At 40.5% G+C, this 24,018-nt stretch overlaps 2 protein-coding genes across 3 annotated transcripts in view; both read right to left on the minus strand.

Annotated features, from left to right (window-relative positions):
- The window catches only part of abtb2b (ankyrin repeat and BTB (POZ) domain containing 2b), a 49,052-nt gene extending 47,026 nt beyond the window's left edge, over positions 1–2,026 (minus strand). The window contains exon 1 of the mRNA XM_026919816.3: positions 745–2,026. Within this exon, the coding sequence (XP_026775617.2) occupies positions 745–1,618 (874 nt within the window). The 5' untranslated portion in view covers positions 1,619–2,026. The remainder of the gene's footprint in view (positions 1–744) is intronic.
- Positions 2,027–5,829: 3,803 nt separating this feature from the next.
- The window catches only part of b4galnt4a (beta-1,4-N-acetyl-galactosaminyl transferase 4a), a 120,126-nt gene continuing 101,937 nt past the window's right edge, over positions 5,830–24,018 (minus strand). For both annotated transcript variants that reach the window (XM_026919365.3, XM_034307479.2), the window contains exons 9-20: positions 21,864–21,930; positions 16,968–17,111; positions 16,733–16,842; positions 15,116–15,216; positions 14,781–14,854; positions 12,836–14,099; positions 12,317–12,675; positions 11,762–11,915; positions 11,606–11,678; positions 11,244–11,397; positions 9,033–9,159; positions 5,830–8,904 (exon numbers count right to left, since the gene is read on the minus strand). In XM_026919365.3, the coding sequence (XP_026775166.3) occupies positions 8,790–8,904; positions 9,033–9,159; positions 11,244–11,397; positions 11,606–11,678; positions 11,762–11,915; positions 12,317–12,675; positions 12,836–14,099; positions 14,781–14,854; positions 15,116–15,216; positions 16,733–16,842; positions 16,968–17,111; positions 21,864–21,930 (2,742 nt within the window). In that variant the 3' untranslated portion in view covers positions 5,830–8,789. The remainder of the gene's footprint in view (positions 8,905–9,032; positions 9,160–11,243; positions 11,398–11,605; positions 11,679–11,761; positions 11,916–12,316; positions 12,676–12,835; positions 14,100–14,780; positions 14,855–15,115; positions 15,217–16,732; positions 16,843–16,967; positions 17,112–21,863; positions 21,931–24,018) is intronic.

The following is a 24,018-nucleotide window of genomic DNA, read 5'->3' on the forward strand; positions in this document are numbered from 1 at the left end:
AAGCCCAGGCATCACCAAGCTGCCACTGTTGGGCCCTTGAGCAAGGCCCTTAACCCTCTCTGCTAGGGCAGTGTATCATGGCTGACCCTGTACTCTGACCCCAGCTTCCTAAAAAAGCTGGGATATGCAAAGAAATAATTTTACTGTACTGTAATGTATATGTGACAAATAAGGGCTTCTTATCAGCCCCGTTGTACATCACTGGAATGGGACCACGGCTGATTTTACTTCATCACAACAGACCTTATTTGGAGCTGGACCATTTTCTGGACACTGACACTGTAGTGTGTGTTGTGCTAGTTTGAGTGTATCAGATGATAGCCACTCTATTACACACACATCTTGGTTGGGCCAACCTTACAGGTCTACAGGGTTTCTTACACAGTGTGTCTACGCTTCATTACTGTCAGTTTCTGAACACAACACTATTTTTGGACTGAATATTTTTGGTTGGTGGACTGTTTCACACCACAGTGATGCTGCATAAGTGCTGCTGTGACACACTCACACCAACACAACACACTGCATCATCTCTGCTGTCCTGAGAATGATCTACACTAATAACATCTGGTCAGTGATGGCCCTTGGTGATGCATTTCCACTGATGGATGGGAAATATGGGACAACTGAAAAATTCTGCTTAACAGATTGGGCCTAGTCAGTAACTGTATGTGGTATAAGTGCATCTATAATTATTATTAGTATTTTATTAGTTTGCATTAAGTGAAGTTGAGTGTAGCTCACCGTTTGCGTTTTTCCCACATATGAGATGCTCGTAGGGCTGCAGGACTCCCCAGAGTTCGGCGTCATTATTAACAACTCCGTCCAGAGCCTCGGCTGTGATGCGGCCCCCTGTGGCCGCGGGGTCCGCGCACGCACCGTGCTGCCTCTCGGCCAACAGGACGCGCGCGCCCACCTCCTCCACGAGCGCCTCGATGCACGCGCTCAGGCCGATCGCCGCGTACTCGTGCACGCGCACCGAGACCCGAGTGTCCACCATCCAGCGGAAGAAGCGGCCCACGGACAGCGTGAGGCCGCAGCGCGCCGACTTGCCCTTGCGCAGCAGCTCTCCGGTGCTCATGTCGTACATGGAGATGGCCCTGACCGTCGCCGCCACGCAGTGCTCCGCCAGCGCCCAGCTCAGCACCAGCCGGATGGCGCTCTGCACCTCGAAGCGCGTGCAGCGACAGTGCATAACACTGAGCCGCTGCGCCTCGCGAGCTATGCGGATCAGCGCGCGGCGCATCAGCACCGACAGCCTGCGCACGGCTTCTCCCGAGAACACCGCGCTCTCCCCGGCCACTCCGCGCAGCACCTTCCCCACGTCCTCCTCCGTCCACGGGAACTCCTCGAGCTCCGGTAAGCGCGGGCACTTAGAGAAGATGTCCTCAGGGTCCTCGTTCAGTGCCGTGTTCACTGTATCCCAGCTGTTGTTCCGGCTGTTCATGGAGCCGGAAAAGTACCACCAGTTGCCGCGGTGCGGTGCGCTCGTCAGCGCCTGAGAGGTGGACCTGCACGAGGACAGACTGAGAGATTTGCACGAGTCTCCGGCTCCGTAGCCCGAGTCCAGAGTCAGCTCCTCCAGAGTCTTCATGGCTGAACTGCTTCCTCCTGCCATGGCCCGGTGCTCAAACTCCGCAAAGCAGCCAAACTCTTCAGCCCAGCTGGTTTTACTGGTTCTCTAGAAACGGAGACATTCGCGAAACGCTTGTGAAGTGGAGTACTGTCGCAATTAACACCACTTTCTTGTGCTAATGGCGCAACTCTGTAAACCCAGCAGCACTACTTCACTTGTTTACATGTCAAACTCGTCACTTTACTTCTCCGCACAGAGAAAGTAGCGTCTCGGGATTCTGACTCATAAACAAGACCAAAACCAGGTTTACGGCATCACTGTATCGATTAAAAACTTCGGCAGAGGCGGAAATAAGGCTCTAAAGCGGTGACATTGCTCACACACGCGACACACCTCCTCTCACCTCCAGCTCCTGCCCTGCACTGAAGCCAGCGCGCGCGAGAGTCACTGAGCGAGCAGAGCGCGAGCGAGACTCCACCAATCAGACAATGAACTCCAGATTGCGTCACCAGCCAGGCCAAGCTTGTTTTTTTGCTTCCAGGAAAAGTTTTAAAGTCGCGCCCGGGTGTAATCTAATCAAATCAGCCTGAGCGTTTTCACCCATTACCACTGATCGCATTAATTAGCATACAAACACACTGGCTCATTACAGAGGATCCCGACTTCTGCCTTGTTTTACAGAGCTGCTTTAGGTCCCATTGTGCACACTGTCTCTTTTTCTTGTGTAGTCACACACAAACAGCACATCATGCAACTATAATGTGACCTCTGAAAAAGTCTGCACTGAAGTACAGTACATCTTATAACCTGCAAGTGAAATGAAATGACTATCATTTGAAATCAAGGTTCAATCATCTGATGGAGATATCAATTATAGCATGGCATAATGATGATGATGATGATGATGATGAAGATGATGATGAGGAGGGAAATGATTATGTAATATTATTTCACACTGTTTTATTATTCCCTATAAGCTGATGATGATGATGATGAGGAGGAGGAGGAGGAGGAGGAAGAAAATGATGTAATATTATTTCACACTGTTTTATTATTCCCTATAAGGTAGCTGCAAACCTTATTTATGCATACATCATTGTTTATACTGTATATCATTAATACAACATGTGCTAATTCATAAAAGAATGGTGACAAAAGAAAATTTGGGAGACATGATGCCTTTGAAAACTTGAGGTTATGGTGACGCGTGCAGTAGAGATGCATAAAAAACATTTAATCACATTGCCATTATATTAATGCACTTATTCTAATACATTATTGTTTCTATAGTAACAACTCATTCACAGGGACTTGTATATAATTTAAGGCTAATAATAGATATAATAAAAAAAAAAACTTGTTATTTAACAAAGACAAAACATCTACGTATGTGTTGATATCATGAACATATATAACAGTTAGTAACACTTATATCAGTTAGTAAGTTTTCCACCACGGAAACATCTTCAAGACAGAGGACTTTGCGCTTTCTGGCTTCTCTGAAACGTGACAAGGTGTGTTTTTTGTCTTATTAACTTCAAGAGAGATTGAAAAGAAGCTGGTGAGGAAATGACTCATATCAGGAACTAACTTGTTTCACGGATGTTCCACAGCATTAAAAGTAATTATAAGCAGATAAAGAAGTATAACAGTTTAATAATAGATAAAAAATTGTAATCAGTGGCAACGTGCTGTGGTATAAGAGCAATAAAACACTTGGGATGTGCTGTTATTGGGAAATAATTAACTTTGGGATGGCATCATATCACATCACCCTGTCACTGATTATTTTCCTATAACTGCATGCCTCATCGGGTTTTATTCCTTATCATTTGAATGATACTATTCCAACACTGTTCCACCCATGAAAGAGAAAGAAGAATAGATGTAGGGCTTCTTCGCATTCTAAATCTCATTGCATAATTATTATTTTTTTACCCACATTTATCTTGGCAGCTGTAACAGGCTATTCTCTCTGTGTAGCAGGTTGAGGAGAATTTCATTCCTATGAAATGCTAAAATGGATTGATTTTGTTGGTTTAGCATATTACATGTGTAATTACCTAAGAAAGATAGAGATAGATAGATAGAGAGAGAGAGAGAGAGAGAGAGAGATAGAGAGAGAGAGAGAGAGAGAAAACCCTGTTAAAAGTGTCAAGACACACAAGTGTACTTTCAATTTGCATGTATAGTTCATTTGTAATTACATAGGTATTAGATTTATTTAAAGTGGGATCCACGTTTTCTTTCATACAGAATAAGATACAGGCCAGTTAAGACTAGGCAAAACAAAAACTGGCAGCTGATACGGACATGCCCGAACTAGCTGTGAGTTTTTATTTCACAGTCAGAGTGCCAGGGTAAGCATGGGCGGGCCTCACTGTAGCTAATCCAACCCTTACACTATGTCTTATGTGTTACATCAAATTCATTATGCACTAGAATATGGAATGAGAGAGCAAACTCACACACACACACACACACACACACACAGCCCCATCAGAGAGGAGGATGAGATCACAGTCACACTCACTCCAGGCTCCCAGTGTTTAAAAAGTCTACTACCCCTGGACGTCTATGCTCTATGCAGGCGTATTGTCATGTTTAAATGGTGCTCAACCTGCTGATTCAGTTTAACACCTTTCATTTGGCAGTATAGCCATTACTGAGTCTATAAGTCTGACAGAGTAAATGTGACCTCAGAGGAAACACAAACATAGGCACAAGAAGCCCTCAGTTATTTCCTGAAAAACAAATAAACTGTGGGCAAAACTGGAACTGAAATGATTGTGCATGTTTAAACATCAAGGAAGTCACCTGATTGTCAAATGTTATGTCATTCCATGAAGACAGCATGATCAAATATAGCAATTTCAGAAGAGAATTTCCTGCCGATAATATTAAATAACAATAGTCAAAATAGCTTCATTAAAAATATACTGTATTTTCAAGTTAATTTTTTTTATTTGTAATTATATTTATTATTATATTCCACTTATTGTCCTGCACTCATCTCACACTATTGTGTATTTGCACTTTATATAGTCTTGTGTACTGTTGTGTTGCACCATGGTCTATTTTTTTCCAATGTATACAAGCTATACAGAGGAATGATAATAAAAACCCACTTGACTTGCTTGAAAAATTGATTGCACCTTTAGTACCTGCTTATAAGCACCAATAAGACACATGACAAATTAAAGGAAAAATCAACATGAAGTGTCTCAGAAATGTGTTAGGCCTTCACGGACCACCAGAACAGCTTGGAATCAATTTTACAAGTCTCTGGAACTGTACTTGAAAGATATTCCCAAAAGATATTCACTCATTTGATGGTAGTGGAAAACGCTGTCTAACACATCTGTCCCAAATCTTCTGTAGGTGTTCAACTGAATTCAACTGAATGTGACTGTAAAGGCCACAGCATATAATTTACATCATTTCAGTGAATCCTTGTGCCCTGTGAATGGAGGCGGAGTCATCCTGTACGAGAGCACTCCCATCAGAAGAGAAAGGTTTCATCATAGGATAAAGGTGATGAGTCAGAAGAACTTTGCATTGATTTGCGGTGACTCGTCTGTATAAGAGGATAAAGTTGACACAGTCCCTGCCAGCAAAATAAATAAATGTCCCCTATAGTATAAGAAAGCCCCAGGTTTCCTTTAATTTGTGATCGATCTGTACCTGGTTTTCTCACTGAACTGGGCCTTATCATTTGTTAAATATAACTGCAATCCATTTTGTTTTCAGAGTGAAATGTATTTTTAACATGAGCAGCTTTGACTATTCTAACCAAGTCCATGTCAAATATTTAAGAGGAAAGTAGCTCTAGCCAGCATTGGCAAATGATGTGTGACTAATGCACTACTGCCGCATATGAAACATGAACATGTCATACTATTCCACTAGGAAGACTTAAAACCTTTTTTATATATCCAGAAAGTTCTCTGAGGGAGGAGAGATTAATTACTCCGATTAAGTCATGCTTAGTCTCATGTAACATTCAGAATCATTATGGAAACTCTACAGTATTTGTAATCCTAATCTAATGGGGCATATCCAGTTACAAAGATCGCAGGGTTTGACTTCACAAATAGCTCCGTTTTTTTTTTCCTGTAAGGGTGAAAAGAATTGACTTTGTGAACGCACTTATGAGGTTTTTCTACATTTTAAGAAACCACTGATGGAGACGTATAGAAAAGCATAATTCTGAATTACACTTATTCATTACAGATGGAAAGCATAAGTCAATATGAGAGTTCAGCATAAAACTTTATTCTTCCAAAAAATAACCAAAAGGCTGAAAATGAAAATAATACAATACATTCTTAAATTTATCTACACAACAATTTCACAGAAATTACTTCGAAATATAGATCCCTGTTTGAATTCAAAATGATTCGGTCTCGTACTCTGATTTCTAAAACAGGCCGAGTCTGCAGGATTCATTCGTTAAGAGAGGGCACAAAGAAAGCGTTAATGAATTTTAAAAAAGCCGTGGTGACAGCCTTAGACATATGTGGCATTCTTTGCCAACAAACAATGTACCAGTTTGAATACACCAGCGTGTAAACAGAGTTACCTGTAATGTAACTGTATTGAATGGAATGACACAAAGCAGAAAATGTGCTGATCGGTTCCACACATCTTTAGCACCTGAGTCATTCCTGTCAGTGTAAATACTGCTTGCTTCAGAAGTAAAGGACATAAAACTCGGGGGTTACTGTATCAGTGTCATCTTTGCATACAGCTGCCAGACAATTCCAGTGATTTTTCTTGTGAAACTCAGACACACATTCCTCCTCCTTTAAACATTACAACAGAGAAGACAATTTCTGATCATTATATATCAGTTAAAATCCCATTAAAACACATAAAATCCAGCTTGCCACCATCAGCCTAGAAAACACCAAAAACAAAGGCACACATGGGAGACAACAGAATTTGCCCACAGGAAAGCCTATAGACTACAGTAACAGCTCACTGTAAAACAATCTATATCTATACAAGAGCTTTAGGCTGTCTCTCAACACAAGCCCGAGTGCATATTGCATCTGAGAACTCAAAGTCTATGGTGTCTTTTCAGGGCAAATAGAAAGAAATGCACACAGACAAACAAAAAACGAAATGAGCTGTCAGATTTTCAGCAGTTTCAATCTCTGAGGTCCAGTTAGAATGAGAGTCAACGGTCAGCAGGATTTCTAAACTATTCAGCGTATTTAGGAGAAGGAAACCTGAAATGAGCACTAGCATTATTATCAATGACTGGATATGTGGTGGACAACATGACACGGATAAAAAGTGAACCGAAACGTAGCTGACGCTCTCTAGTGGCTGGCTGGAGTAGTTTCCTTGTCTTGTGTTTTTTCATACTCTACTAACCTCCCCAACAGGGTATTTAGATTGATTGTACTCTTAGTTCCTGACATAGTAAAGTAGCCTGAGGATGTGTTTTTGATAGAGATTACAAAGCACTCTGGATAATGGTGTTTACCAAATGCAGTAAATGTAAATGTAAATGGTTTTGGGCCTCCCCACATCCACACAAGTTCAATCCTGAGCCCAGGTTACTGTGTGTTTGTCTCGGTTTCCTATACGAACTCTGGTTTCCTTCCACCTCCCAAAAATGACCAACCTGACCATAGGTGCGAGAGGGTGTGTGAATGTGTGCATCCTATCTAGTGTGTATTTCCCGTCTCATGCCTGACCCTAACCAGGATTATACAGGTGTTGAAGATGAATGATATTTATCAGAAAGTGTTTGATTGAGATGATTGACAGGTTAACTTAATTAACAGCTAGAACAGACGAGTTGCGGACATGCAGGTATGTCCTGTTACGTCACAGCTGCTAAGGTATAGTCAGGGATTTAGTTCATTGTCAGGTGAATCATTAAAAGCCTCACTCCAAGAACACATACATGTGCTGCCTAGGCTTAAAAGCCAGAATACTAGTGCATGAGTGGAAACTTTCTGAAATGACAGGCAACATGCCTGCTTGTCCTGACTGGCTGGATGTTGCTGGTTGACATCACAGATTTTTTTTTCTTCAGTACAGAGGCTGGGAGATACATTATTACTAGTTAGAACTGGACCAAACAGTGATCTGACTTAAAATGTACTGATTTCACCTTTAAAGACAGATCCCAGAACAGTGAGCTTCTCCATCATTTTACAGTATATGGCATAGTGTGTGGGATGAAAGGGATGAAAATCCATTCCACTTAATGTAACAATATCGATCTGCTTCCTCCTCTCACCAGTCACAGCTATTATTAAAATTATTGATGTCAGTTAATCCTTCAGCAGGCGCTTCATCGGCAGTAAGTTTGCTTAAATCTTGTGTTTTGAGTTACAATCATAAGTGTGGTGTTTTTCTGCAGGATATATTTTCAGGCAGGTTGAAGGGTAACTGACTTATCCTGATGTATTGATGTCATTTCAGAACGTGATAATGGGGGAATGTCCGTATTAAATATGAGCGGGCACCAGGCTGACACACTCCCCCAGCTCTCATCTCTACTGCTCAAATATGAACACGATGGTGATTTGTCTAACCTTCAACTTTTCAGCAGAGCAATACTGTCCACTACATATACACTCATTCATTTCAATCAGCATTTCAGTGTCACCCTCTGCTGGCAGATATTAGGACATGTATACAGATCAAGGAAAATATAAATATTAGCCTGCACTTCAACAGGAATCAGTGCTGTAGCCTTAAAAAAAACCTCTTATACCCATAGAGGACATATCTACCCACAGTGCTAAGCTTCTACACAATTACCTTCATATTTAACAGCATGTTGAGGCACACATCAAGCAACTTCTCTAAAATTTCTCCTGGAATCTAACTCATTACGGTGCTCTTGCACTAGCCACTGGGCAGAACGCTTTCTCACTGCAGCTCATTTTAGCTGCACTTACCTTCACTTTTAGTAAAAATTTCCAAGCATGGTTACTTCAAGTATAAAAAATCCCCTCCTAACAAATAAAGAATCTCACACACACGTCCACACACACAGATAACGCACAAAGAAGAGTCCAGTGAGTGCTCTCGGGTTGGACTGAAGTGCATACGCAAAGGTAGCCAGGCCGTGTCTGTGTGTATCCCTCCTGTATGGTTCATAAGAGTCAGAGGTCATGTGACTGCTCAGGATAGCCCATTTGTTTAACTGAAGTCTCTCTCTTTCAGTATATATATGGGCTGAGTCTTAGCCTTTTGAGCTCTTCTTTATCTGGGAGTTCCACATGCCCCTTTTAGAGTGATAGTAGTGGAAGAAGTTCCGTAATCTCAACCTCTCCACCTCCAGGCCGTTCTGTAATACTCTGAAGAAAAAACAGAGAAAGAGAGGGAGGAAAGGCTTAATTGAATCAGTTTAGATGTTAGGAGGCAAACGTTAAATCAGCTTTACACGGCTTTACACAGAATTTTTTTCGATTTCACTACTATTCACCTGTCCAGCAGTTCCCAGTCCTCTCCTCCCCAGCGGTCTTTAAACTCCTCTGTGTTCATGCCGCCGATTTTGTCAAAGTCAGACTTATAAATTCCAAACAAGCCAAAGCCATTCACTTCCCAGTATCCTGCCAAGAAGAGGGAATTAGACATGGATTGGCTTTCAGACGTGTGAAATTTCTAAACATAATCTTGTATTACTGTAAAAAGCTTCATCTCTTATGCAGGAAAACACGGCAGATTCTTCCTTCATTTATTTACACAAACAAAAATGTCAATCAAGTCTAAGAACAGTAGCAAGTGACAAAACAGGAGACAGTGATCTGTATATAAAGGTGCCAATATTGCTAGCAAAAAAAATCCAGGCTGCAAGAGAGAAAAAAAAATTAATTAAACCACAAAAACGTTCTCATGTATGTTCATGGAAACAGGCTGGGTTTTTTTTTTATAAGAAATATGCAACGCTTTTTTTTTTTTTTTTTTAAACCAACCAAAGACACCATAGTCTCGCCCACATCTTTCCCCTCTGTATCAGGCAGATTTTATTTATGTTTGGTCTGACTGCTCTTCTATCTAAAACAATAGAAATTCATAGTTTCAGGAGTAATAAAATTGTAAATTCTATAGCTAAACCATAAATCTTGGCACTTCTTTGTATACATTATGAAGTAGAATGTATAAATTATGGCTACTAATGTCTTATATCAGAACTTAGAAAGCCGGATGGTGCACACCCACGTGCCAACAATAACGGTCACCACACACTCACAAGAAGGGGCATCAACAACTCGTCACTTACTAGTGTGAAAATAGTGTACAGATCTGGATATTTTCACACTACTGAGTGACGAGTGTAAAAATAGAGTACAGATCTGGATATTTTGGGGAACGAACGTTACAAGCCAACATTCAGTTTTAGACATTTTATTTTTGTAAATAATTAGAAGCCCTTCCTATATTTTTGCTAAAATGGAGAGTGAGTTACTGCTTAGAGGACATTTAAACTGTTTGGGAATGCTCTTTGCATCAGAGGCAACAAGAAACTGAAATGAATTTAATTTAGATTTATGCATTGGTACTGGTGAAATGAAATACTCACTATGTTGTTTAATACATCTGCTGAACACAGCAACCTATATTACTATTTTTTTATGATTATCTCTGTTGTTGCTCATGGTTGATTTACTCTCAAAGCACTCACATGGGCTCTGTTATAGTAAACAGCGCACAGAGAATAAATGAGTCTATCGGCACTCTGACAGCAGTAATTATCTCTGTTAAACTTATCAGTGATGAAGAACACTGCATCGCACCTGTCTTGGTTTTCTAATCAGTCCTTGTGTCATGCCCGTAAGTGCATATGTGTGTTTTATGGAAGATTGTGGATTAAGATAATAAAGTCTTGCCTGCTGCTAAAGGATGAAGATACAAAGCATATATATATATATATATATATATATTGTTAAAAACATGATTACTGAGTCAGGGCACATTTGTGGGGTCAGAATTGCTCTAAAATTTGCATACATATGTCATATGCCAGTTCAAATACATCAAAATTCATTACACCTTAACTTTAGGCAGAAAAGAAGTGTGGCTACATGCTGACTGGCAGGAGTCAGCAGCCAACTGGAGGGGGGAGAGAGACAGAGAGAGAGAGAGAGATAGAGAGAAAAAGCAGGAGTATATAAACAAATGAGAGTAAAAGAGTGAAAGATAAGAAATAGTGATGGAGTTTTGTCTTTTTTCTTGTGTATAAACAAATGAGTAAGAGAGTGAAAGAGAAGAAATAGTGATGGAGTTTTGTCTTTTTCTTGCTGAAGGGGTAAGTGACAATGTCCATTGTTAAAAGTGCTATACAAATAAAATAAAATAAAATTGAATTGAATCACTAATTTTGTGGGAAGTTAGAGAATTATAGTCAATCGATTTATTCTGGTTGTGGAATGTTTATCTTTTTTAATCATTTTGAAGTGTTTTAGCTAAACTCCTGTCTAGTGAATAACAAAAGGTGTTGGTGAGACATTAAATGTCACTATAAACAGATATAAATTATGATGTTTCATTCCATAATTAATAATAAAAAAAACATAATCCTTGATAAATTGCTTTGGTATAAGAGGAATAAAACACACCATGCTGTTATAGATGTAATGCATCACACCACCCTGTCATTGAATAAAGTGTGTGCGTGTGTGTGTGTGTGTGTTACCATCAGGCTCTTGCGGCGAGCTCCCACAGCCCAGCCTCATGACGATTGGAGCAAAGGCAAGCCTGCCCTCCACACAGTGCTTCCTGATGCTCTCCAGGATGTTGAGGGGAAAGTGAATGTGCAGGTCACACAGGAACACAATACTGTGACTGTCCTGGGAGAACACACACACATACACATACACACACACACAGAGTCACTCACAAAACCATAAGCAAGCACAGTTATCCAACCAAAAAGTAACATTTTAGTATGCGGGTCACATCGGTGTCCTTGTTCAAAATTAAAACATTGGTGTACCATGTTCAAATTCAACACTTCTTTTCTTGATAATTGCTCAGCAGAGTTTTTTTTTTTTTTACCTCAATAGTATCCACTCCAATCTGCAATCCAGCTGAGCGTTCAAAATTCCCCTCCCTCCTCAGATAGTCATATCTGCATTGCAGCGCAATGACAAAGGCATTTGATTAACATGAATTTAAAAACACTAGCATACATAAACAGGTATGAGCAGGTACCTTGGCACAGAGCTCTCTCTCAGCGCCTGCTCTATGTCCATGTCATCACTCTGGAAATCCACGATGATGATGTTGAAGTTCTCATCTTTGGTCTCGTGGTGCAAGAGCTCCATGTCACTGATGAACTGCTGGACCCAGCGAGCCTGGTTCTTCACTGCAGAGACGGATAAAACCACAGACCATGTCATCATCACAATATAACACATATGCACGGGAGAGTAATATGCTCACTAGTACCACATTTCTTACACACCCTTATACTGTATATACAGTTTGTATAAAAAATACACATCATATGACCATATAATACATATAGAGTTTAAATTTTTTTTCTGTCCTTGGATGCAACAATGACACAACTTGAATAAGATTGGAAAAATATTGCCTGGACTGTTTGGGACTCTTGGAGTATTACTAGCAAGTTAGTATGTATACTGTGTAATAAGGTGGCCAGTAAATGGAAAATACACTCAAATACTAATATATATTTCACATATTTCACAGTCTTTCATATACACGTCATTAGGCTAAGGTTAAGGAGAGGCCACCACTCACCAGGTACCACAAAGTGCACCATGACATCTCTTTTCCACTGCAGCATGACCGGCTGACAGAGCAGTGGTTTGGCATAGACAGTCCCAGGTCGTGGGGTAGCACGGGCGGTGCGGGTGAGCGGCTGAGAGGAAGCAGAGGGTCTGGGAGAGACGGGAGCGGAGGAGGGTGAGCCAGTCGCTCCATCACTAGTCTCCAGACTATCCTCAATCCGGCCACGGTGCAGTAAGAGGTAGATGTATTCAGACAGACGCACTACATTCCTGCCTCTCTCCATCAGCTCCAGTTCAATCAGATACCGGTTCCCCCTTGCCGAGTCGCGCCTCTTCTCCACATTTATAATCCGCAAGAGTGTGTAGATACTGTAAGGGAGAGAGAGTGTGTTTGTATCAAGCTATTGTACTGTTTTATACCATTAACATCCTACAAGTGGGCATGTGAAGATACATGATCACAAAAGCTTATGCATTTACCCAAACACAGACGTCCGGACACACAAACAAAAACGAAATGTCCCCTCACCCTCCATTGTGCTCATTCAGTTTCTCCATGTACTGCGCAAGCACGTCCACCACCTCGCTCTCAGGAAGCTGCAGGTTGCCCGAGACGTTACATCTCAGATCATTCCAGTCAGAACGCAACGCCTCAAAGTCCATACTGTTGACGGAAAAAGTCCTCTGCCAGTTAATGGCCTCTTCGGCCCAGCCTGGACGCGGCTCTACCTCCTCATAGCTGTACTCTGATAGGTCACCCTCTTCTTCCTGCTCAGGCTCCATCTCTGCTCGATTCACCTGCGTCTCAGTGATCTCAGTGGTCCGGAGGTAGGAGGTGAACCGGGGAGGTTCGGTAGGCAGAGCGTTTTCCAAAGATATATTGTGAAAGGAAGGAGGAGTAACAGGAGAAGCAGGCTGAAGGCTAGAGCTAGCTGGAGTAGCTGCCAATTTGCTCTTTTCAGTGTGACTCGTGAGCACCGCCCTGCTGGAGGCCCGGTGAACCACACTCTTACGGCTGGAGTTTGAGCTCAAAGGGAAGACTCTGTTTTCTCTAAGAGGGGGCCTGGCGAGGAACTGAGAAGCCCCAAGGATGCCTTTTCTCACCTTGGGCTTGGAATTAAGGTTCATGAGTTTGGTGGTTTTCCCACTGTGATAGAGAAAAACTCCAGGGAAAACCTCTCGGGGTTGCTGTGACACAGGATTTTTTTTCTCGTTCCCAGGCCGGGGTCTGGTGATGTAGATTTTATTGTCTTTCTTGCGCTCCTTGTTGGTGTTTGGGTGGGTTTTTCCATTATCGTGATGAGTACTGTCTTTACGGCCAGCATGGGCGGAGTTGGTCAGAAGCTGCTTAGCTCGTTTGGTGAGTGCTGTGAGGGAGGATTTCTGCGGGAACAGGAGAGAGGATCGGCTCAATTTAGGGGCGTGTTCCTTTCTTTTCACTCCTTCTTTGTGTTTCTGAATCCAAGACAAAGAGCGACCGTGCACTACATTCTCATTCTGAGTGTCCTCAGTCTTAGCCATCTCAGACTGTCTGTCAGGATCCTCTGGCCCCGCCTCTTTCTTCCAATCCCTATCCAGTGTCTTGTCTTTGTGGAAGTAGTGTCTCTGTTCTCTCAGTACTGTCTTTTTTAGCTGCACACCTTCCTCCTTCCTGGATGACACAGACCCTGATTTATGAGAAGGGCTTGAGGTATGACTGGTCTGGCTGGGGCGCGTGACCCGCTTTGATGGCGGAGTGCCCACAATCTCTTCTTCATCCTCAGGATCCACACCTTCCTCCTCTTCAAGAAAATCTGTAAGACCAACGGAAGCATCATTATGAATTGTGAAACTACACAGTTTCACAGGTGTGTTAATGCCCTTTCAACTGGCAGTTTTCCATAAAGGACCATTGAATGTTCTTCCAGGCAATTTGGCTCTCCTCTGTGTGAAAACACAATCAATCTCCTCTACTTGATTCCTGGCTCTAAGCCATTATATCAGCATGCTATGCCCTAACTAATGAAACACCTTGAGTAAACACCGCTCTAATAAACCTCATTTTGTTTTTGGATCACTGAGCTGACTCAGGCACAATATAAAGTTCACACACACACATACACACACATACACAGACACACACACACATGTGCGTTTGCCTTACTATCCTAGTGAGGACCTTCCAGTGACAGATATTAATGTGGCTAATTAATGCTATGCATACACCTAAGTCTAACCCTAACTTCAACCTCATTAACCAAAAGGAAACCTTTTGGCTCTATTAGATTAATTAAAAAAGCAGTTTTCCTCATGCACACGTGTGTGTGTGTGAGCATGTTTTTATACCTTGGTAGAGACCAAATATCCCCACAAGAATAGGAATATCTGACAGTTTTGATCATGTGGGAACATTTGGTCTCTACCAAGGTATAAAAACATGCTCACACACACACACACACACACACACACACACACACACACACACACACACACACCGTCAGGGTTGGGGAAGAAGAATGGCCTGTCATCCTCCTCTTCATCCATTTTCATGTATTTGTAGAAGCCAAACCTGAAAAATCCCAAAATAAGAAACCATTAAATTACAGGCTTGAACTCTGAATTCAGACAGTTAAGCATTACTCAGCAGACTGATGACCTGTACATTTCCTACAACACTTACAATGCTTAATGCTTTCTGGTTTCACGCACACTCAAGCATAGTCGAGAAGTGCATATCAACTATGTCGGCTATTCTTTTTCAAAACGTGCTTCCTGAATTATTTTGCTTCTTAAGCATTCTTTTTTTTTAAAACTTTGATACAAATCTTACTTCTCCAGATAAATGGGCGACTCCCGGTAGAAACACTTGTTCTCTCGTTCCATGTGCGTTAGCCGAGTGAAATCATTGGGATAGACGAAGGATAGATACACCTGCAGAAAGAAGACAATCAAATACATTATTAAAAATGCTGTTTTTCTGAAGAAAGATAGAAACATTTCTTCTGGGAAAAGCACCTTTAAGGATGCTGATGTATAATATAAGAATAGAAAGAGACTGTAATATATTCCAGTCAGAAAAACCCACATATTCATTAGACTACTGTGAATAACTGTGATAGATTGCTTTAGGTTTGAAGTAATTTCTGTGTGAAAGCATTTAAAACTTCTAATAAATACATATCTTCTCAGTACGAGAGCAAACATCAGCAAAGAAAATGAAAAAGGATGAAAAATAATTTTAAAATGCAACCCACTGCTATATTTAATGCCGTGAGCATGTGATGCTGACTGACATACAACAAATTTTACATGCGAATATAAGCACAAAATGTCTTCCAGCATAGCACAGTCATGCTTTTGATATTTGGCTTAACTTTACATGTTTATGACAGCTGTATAAGGTATAAGGATTCTATACAGGTTTATGTTTTTGTCTAATAGCCTTATGAGCAATGCCCTTAAGAGTTAACCAGTGAATGAAAAGGAACTGGTTGATAATACTGATCAGTGCTTTGGATTATATTAATATGCTATAAGAAAATAATACACGAAAGGGTGGTGCGGTGCAACCATAATCCAAAATGGATTATTTTCCTATAACAGCATTCTTCGAAGTGCTTTATTCCTCCTCTTATACCACAGTGATTTGCCAAAGACTTCAATTTTTAATTTATTAATGAACGACACACTATGTTTTTACCTGTTTATAGTTATTTGTACTGTCGTGGACTGTTCGTGAGACAAGTTAGTTCCTGATATAACTTCCGTTATAGCAGCTATAAACAGCCCTTCCCTCACCAGCCTCCCTTTTTTCTCTCTCTTTAAGTTAATAAGACAAAAAAACAGAGTGCTGACACTGGAGACTCCTTCCATAAATGTTAAATAAACGTCTACTTACAGCAAACTACACTTTATCAAAAATTATAAATTTTTTCTTTGTCAAATAACAAAAATTTTGTCTGTTTATTATTAGTTATAGATTATGTAGATTGTCCACTATACAAGTACATGGGAATGAGCTGTTACTTTAGAAACAATAACATATTGAAGAATCATGTTACTATAAACCTGTGATGTGAATTACAGCAGGCACTACGGTCAGAATCAACACCTTCTAACTAAACCAGAACAATGGTTTTATGTAATTTCTATGTTTATATTCCCCAATCATCAAACCATTTTTTCTGCACTGCTGTATATAGACCAGATGGGGGCAGCACTGCTTAATATGTAGTCGGGCATTTCAGCAGTCATTGAGAGCACACTGCAACAGGTGCACGGAAAAGGCTCCTTTGTTTCTCAGATACTGGCATTGAAACACATTACAACCATCTGTTTGTCTCCAGCATTGCTCCCATTGCGTTGCACACACACAAACATTTTTTCATTCTAACAGACTAATTTTCATCAATCCGTATGTGTGTACATGTGTATGTGAGGAACTCACAAACTGCAGGCCTTGGTAGCGTGCGATGGGGAAGTCTTTAACCACATACGTGGGTGAGTACAGACAAGGTGGCAGCACGTTCTCCAGCCGAGAAGGGTCAATCATTGGTGCTGCAGTGACAAAGGGGCAGAAATAGAGAAGAGATAAAGGTTAGACCTCATTTATGTGGTCCGTTCAGGGCACAGCTAACAGAGTGAACAGGAAAAGCGATAAAGAGCGTCAGATAAAGGCTCACTCCTGAAGAAGGTGTCGCGGGGGTCGGGTTTCAGCATGTCGGCGCCGTGCTGCCTGCTGGTCTGAGTCTCCACAGGGAGTCGACTGTGGCTGGCCAGCGTCTGAGGGATGTGATCCACGCTGTTCATCTTCAGACCGCTCTCATCTTTCACACAGAGACAGAGAGGAAGGGGGAAATAGTGCGTACTGTTTTAGTTCATTATCGATGAATGGATAGATTCAGTTTTCCATGAAGTACCAGCATTAGAAAACCAGCCACAGTGCAGTCCCTTGGGAGAGATGAGAGAGGATTTCAAATGCATTTAATTCGAGCGAATCACCAATATGTGTGTGTACGACCCCGAAGCGCTGTTTTCTTCTGCTTCATGTTGGCGGGAACTGACAGATTAGTCAGATTTAGTCAGATTTCAGTTTCAGAGTGCTTTGCTTCCAGCGCTCATGTATGCAATTTAATTTAATAATTTGTGCCTAAATGACTGGCGGTGTGAAAGAGTGATCGATTACCTGTTGCTTGCTGAACAAATTCCGCTTCCTTCAAAGTTTAAATCAGAAAGAGTGTGGGCTTTAATCACAAGCATCCATCAGCCCAGCCATGCGTTCATTCATTCATCCATCCAAACATCCATCATCCATCCCAGCTCTCTAAGGACATCTGATTTATATGTGTGACATTTTTGCTGTCTAATTGGAGTGTGTAATTAAAAGGAAAGTCAACATCAGTTAATCCACAGGGAATTAAAAAAACCCACTACATTTTCCAGCATTATTTACCAAGTGTGAACAGTACAACTGAGGAGGTGGAGCCTCTCGTTCAGCTCAGATGTTAGCAAAGCTAGGGATTGACTTGGCTACAACTCTATTTGTATAACCCATTCAGATAGCACAAAAAAGTCGGTACAATGCACAAGATTTATCTCAACAATGTAGCAGCAGCTTGTTTGCTAATTAGGAAGACTATTAAGCATGTAATAGTCTGTGGCACAGTGGGTAGCATTGCCGCCTCACGGCTTCAGGGTTCCCGGTATGATCCTGTGCTTAGGTTACAGTCTGTATGGAGTTTCGGATGTTCTTCCCATCCATACAAGGGCTCCTGGAAGCGTTTCCTCCCAAAAACATGCATGTAGGTGAACTGACTATGCGATATTACCTCTAAGTGTGAATGTGTGCGCATGGTGCCCTGTGATGGACTGGCGTCCTATCCAGTCTGTCTAGGATAGACTCCAGATCCACTGCAAACCTGACCAGGATGTCAGGTAGTGAAGTGTTTAATGATCATCTGCTCGACCCACCCTAAACCATGAGCATATAGTCTGAAAGGCATAACATCATCCTGGTGAATATGATGCACTCTCACAATGTGAAAAAGAGATTAATCTTATGTTCCCTTAGTACAACTCTTTTCCCATTCTTAACTGGATACTTTTTAGGCCATCATTTAACATTTAGTTCTCTACAGTAAGGAGCTACATTATTATTACTGGAGACCAAAAACTTCCAGATTAGGAAATGAGCTGTATAGGAAAATTAAGAAATGAGCTGAGCATTTTCAAGACCCAATTTGTGTGCAGCATGCCAAAAATAAAGAAATAAATTTAATAAGATGTTGAAATAAATAAAAGCATTTCATTTTCTGTGCAACATTTGTGTTCATGTGAGGTCTAGCTTAATGTAGTGCATGTTCATTCTAGTGGTACACCCAATACAAAAACCTTTCAAATTGTCCTCAGAAATAAACCATAAAGCATACACTAAATGAAACACCTGTACAAACACTGTAAAAACAGAAAAGACAAAAACTGAAAATAAAAACTGAAATGATGTAAAAATGTAAACTAATTAAAACATTGAACCTACAACAGCACAGGCTCTGAATGAGCAGGAAGGATGACGTTTTCACTCTCTGTCTCAGTGGTGCAAGCTGAATGATGATGTTTGATAGGTTTAGACATTTATGTAGTTAAAAGCCTCTCTCCTAAGCACATGAGGCACTCATTTGTATAAATAGTGGCTAAAATTGTGCATTGACAGGCCATGCATCATGGAGGAATCACGTTAGGCTTCAGATCTATTGTGTGATGGGGAAACTGCAGCAAAGAGGTCCTGGCTATAGCGATTTGATTAAAAGCATCATTTAGCATAATGAGAGAGCCTCCTATTCCTAGGGGATTCCTATTCTAGGGGTATCCAGGGTCACTGAATAATTTTAACTGATGATCACAGACATATTTTAATTCACGTTAAGGGATCATAAAGCAGCTGGAACAGAGTGGATGAGAAATGGACATAAAGGCTGATGAATAATAAAACGATGATTGAGACAAACAATCAGGCATACAAAAGAGTTCCTGTGCATTCCTGTCTCTGGCAAGAAAATCATATTTGATAAATTTCAAAAGCTGCTGTGTGCCTCTGGAGAGGAAATGGTTAAGCACTGGAAAACTTGGGCTTCTGCTGGCTCCGGTTGCTAAGCAACCTATGTCCCACAATCCCTTTCTCCCACCTCCATCAAACCACTGTGGGAATTGAGGCGTAAACACAAGGCGAACTGAAAAATGAATGACTCTAATGATTTCAGATTCTCACAATATTTAGTGACTAGTGCAAGTCAATCAAGCTTACAAGAGTAATGGCCAAAAGAGAATTTACAGAGGAACATGAGAAAAGAAACAATTTCATACATAGCAGGTAGTAGTGAGTTTCATTCCCATAGCAACGACATGAATGAGACTTAAGACACGCAGTCTAATGAGATCTGTTTATGAAAAAAATGTCTGTTTAAGTGCCTGCTGTTAATTCATCTGAGGAACTTTAATTCCCTGTTTAAGGAGAGACACTACAGGTGAATAGGGTTATTTTACAACAACAATACATACCACACTCAATCTCTGCCAGTTAATTGCTAATATTTCTACTTGTGTAAGTATTTCTCTTGTATTCGAAGTTTGAGGCTTAATTAAATTTGCCCACAAAAACATAAATCTAGCAATTTAAATGTTTATTTTACTGTGAAAAACACTGGAGACTTTTATAGAACAGTGTTGGAATATCATTCCTTCATTGTTTATTCAAGAAAATCCCATTTGCTGTTAAAAAACATGTTTTCTTTATAGAAACTAACAAGAACTCAACAACTATGAACATTTTGAGAGGTTCCTCTGTAATATTCTTTTAAATAGGAATAAGAATGAACATCTAAAATTTCATGAATGTAAGTCATCTATAAACTGAGATTTTTGGTTCAGAATAGATATAAAAATGTGATTTAATCAGCTTGTGGGATGCTTCCTTATGATTGACTTCATTTTTCCTTCTAATGAGCCCCCAGTGAAGACAGTATGGAGATGAAGTGATGAAAAGAAAGACTCTTCTGTCTGCTGCATCTATCATTTTGTGATTGCTAGAAGTAATTAAATATTGTTCAGATACACACATCAAAATGAATAAACACTGCGTGCAGCAGCTGTCAAAACCATTTTCCACTGCCACATCTGTTTGTAAAATCAGAGATCTCTATCCTGAAGACACTAAAATCATCAGACCACCCTTGAGAACAGAATTCTGGGACTGAAGTAGCACCTCTAAAAGGCAGAAGTGTCCCACCCACACATGGATAACTAATAATGTCTGAAAAAGCTCTAAAAATCTAGCCTACAAATGGAAGATAGCATAATTAAATATAAAGACAATCCTGAAGTATTATAAAGTCAAATTTGCTGCCTCATTAATTCTGTGTCACTGGTCACTCTTATTTTTTTCTTTTCCAAGAAAACGCACAAATGTTGTAGTAGCTACAGTGTGTCTTTTAGTTGACCATTTTTGAAGGTTGTAACTGTGTCATGAATGGTTTATTGGCAAATTTTGGTATTGGTTATATAAAAATACTGGTTATGTGTTAGATCAGCTAGTCTTGAACCAAGGACCCTGGTGCGATGAGGCAGCAATTCTACTCTCTCCATTTCTGTGCCTTCCGATTCATCCAATGGGAATTCCTACAGATCAGATAGATCAGATAGTCTATTCATTCTAAGTAATTTGACTTGCTACATAAATGTTTGCATAGCCTGATGAAACTGTCACCTCTGAGCTAGCTATCCTTCATACAGTAAGCCTATTTAATATGAAACATTATTGATTAACATCTGATAGGCAATTTGTTCACTTTGTAGTTAAATTAAGCCCTTATTACAGAGCCATGCTGTCAAAACCTGTTTTAATCACATTTCCATAAGATCAACACTGCCAATCCCATATAAGTAAATAATAAAACATAACAGGGAGTGGTGTTATGGGAAAACTTCCTGACTCTCACAAAGCTCTGACACTGGAGACTCCTTCCATAAATATTCAATAATCGTCTCCTAACCTCAACATTTCAGTGATTACACATTTTTCTTTGAGCTGATACTATAGAAATATTAACATATTAGAACATTAATGTAAACCTGCCATTTTAATTACAGCCTTCACTACTATACTATCCATGGCTTCAAGCCAATCAGATCAGAGAATTCAACAGCACTGCTGTGGTATAATAATATATAAATGGAGTGCTACTTTTTCCCCATTGTTAACATTAATGAAAGAATTATGACTCTGCCACCTTCTAAGTCTCTAACCACTGATGGCATCTATTGTCAAATCAATCCCTGCCTAAGAGGGGAATCCTGTTATATTTGAGAAATCGGATCTATCACCATCCTCAGAACATGCAGTGCCAGTTCCCCGAGCACTTAACAGCTAGCACAAAACTGAAAGTCACGACCAGTGAGGAGTCGCAGGGAGTCATGTGATAGAGATGGTGTGACAGCTGATCAAGTGGTTTGAGGTGGAGGAAGAATGTGTGTACAGTGTGTGTGTGTGTGTGTGTTTGTGTGTGTGTGTACCCAGAGGAGATTACCTGTGTACAGGGAGATGTATGCAGAATCAATGACCTCATATTTTAGGCCTGGCAGGAAAGGTCGCCACTGTAGTGTAGAGAAGAGAGAGAGAAAGAGTGTGAGAGAGAGTGAGGTCAGAAAAACTTCAGAAAAGGACATTTCCACATGAAAAGATAAGTCTGGATACCAAGAGGACAAGTTATCCACATTATCCATCATTCATCTTACTCTTAGCATGCAAGGTCACCTTTCATATGTGTGTCAGACACACATATACACAACATCTCATAGTGAGGACACATACACATACACACAACATCTCATAGTGAGGACACATACACATACACACAACATCTCATAGTGAGGACACATACACATACACACAACATCTCATAGTGAGGACACATACACATACACACATCTCATAGTGAGGACACACACAGACACACGGACACACACATACACACACACACAGCATCTCACAGGGAGGACACACATACACACACTCACACGGTTTTGTGGCAACCCCACAACTGACAGGATACAAGTCTTTTAAAGCCATTCAGAAATTACCACGTCGCTTCTTGTTATCGTTCCACTAATGAGAGTTGACAAGGCATTTTCCACACTCAGAATTGAGACGAAACACACACACACACACACAGGTACAAGGCTAAACATTATACACGTACATGAACCATATACTATTAGATTACACAATTCTATTTCCCCACAAATTGTTCCCGAGTTTTATTGCGAATGTTGAACGTTTTCTAACGGGGACACAGTTGAAGGTGAACCTGAAGACAGACTGCAGGATGCAGGATGGAGACAGAGCTGCTGTGCACTGGGACACCACTGTACATGCAGGGCACTTCAGTACACACTATCAACACCATCAATCACCGCTGCCTCTCTAGTGCTGTGAGACATCAGGCACCGTGAGCTGCTTGCTCATAAGAAGGCTGAAGAGCTAGCTGGGCCTGGGATTAGCACTGCATTTGTTATAAGCTTTATTCACATGACTTGTCCGAAATATTTATTTGAAATTTCATCTTCAAGACTATAAAGCAAAAAGCAGTTACGTTACTTAACTTGTTTTATTTACCTTCATAAGATGTCTTTTGTATAGGAGCAAAGGAGACTATATATATATATATAATCTTCTTTATACCACTGCAGTGTTGAATTCTCTGCTTTACAGATTATGCACAAAACATTAATAAAATTATGTGGCCCACTAAAGTACCTAATGTTTTAAAAGTCATCACATCTCGTCTTAAGCCTCAAGCAGCAGTGAGAAGTTAAAAAAGAAAAATGGAATAAAAAAAGCTATCACAAAGACTTTTACAGAGAAGATGGTGACCTTTAACAGAACTGGAAAAGGGTATAAAATGATAGAAAAGTGTTTAGAAATACCAATTCCAACACTGAAAAAGTATTCAGGAAGAAAATATATGACCTAGGGGGATGAAAGAAAAAAAAAAATGCCAGAGACTCACAAAAATCCAGCAGGAAATGTGATGTGTAGAGGCAAGTTAAATAATACACAACTGGAACACATTTAAAACTGTAACTTTGATTGTTTCACTATTAATATCCTAACATTTATATTTTGACCATTTCTGTTACATGCAATTATGCAATAAGCTAATGCTGTGGCAGCAGAGCAATGTAGAAGATCATGCAGATACAGGTCAAGAGCTTCAGTTAATATTCATCACATGATCAAACATCGGAATGGAGAAAAAAAATGTGATCTCAGTGAATTTGGCAGTAGCAGGGGTGTTGGTGTCAGACAGGCTTGATTAAGTATTTCAGAAACTGCCGATCTCCTGGGGTTTTCACATACAACAGTCTCTAGAGTTTAAACAGAATGATATGAAAAACAAAAACCATCGAGGGATCAGCAATTCTCCATCGTCTGATCTTTATAGCGTTCCTGACACCTGAATCAATTCATAATAAGCTTGCTAACTGAAGTCATATATTTTACATACAGTGGAATCACACAAATACGAGGTGTGTATAATCCTTAAGACTGGAATGAGGAGACGGAGTCTTTCCCACAAATGTGCATTTCCTCTTTAGTTATGTTAAACAGCTTTACACAATAGTGGAGTGCTTTGATGAAATCTAATAGCACTTTAAAGCCTTTTGTCTACGAAAAATTTT

The sequence above is a fragment of the Pangasianodon hypophthalmus genome, chromosome 9 (genome assembly GCF_027358585.1).
Source record: "Pangasianodon hypophthalmus isolate fPanHyp1 chromosome 9, fPanHyp1.pri, whole genome shotgun sequence".
Taxonomy (NCBI): Eukaryota; Metazoa; Chordata; class Actinopteri; order Siluriformes; family Pangasiidae; genus Pangasianodon; species Pangasianodon hypophthalmus.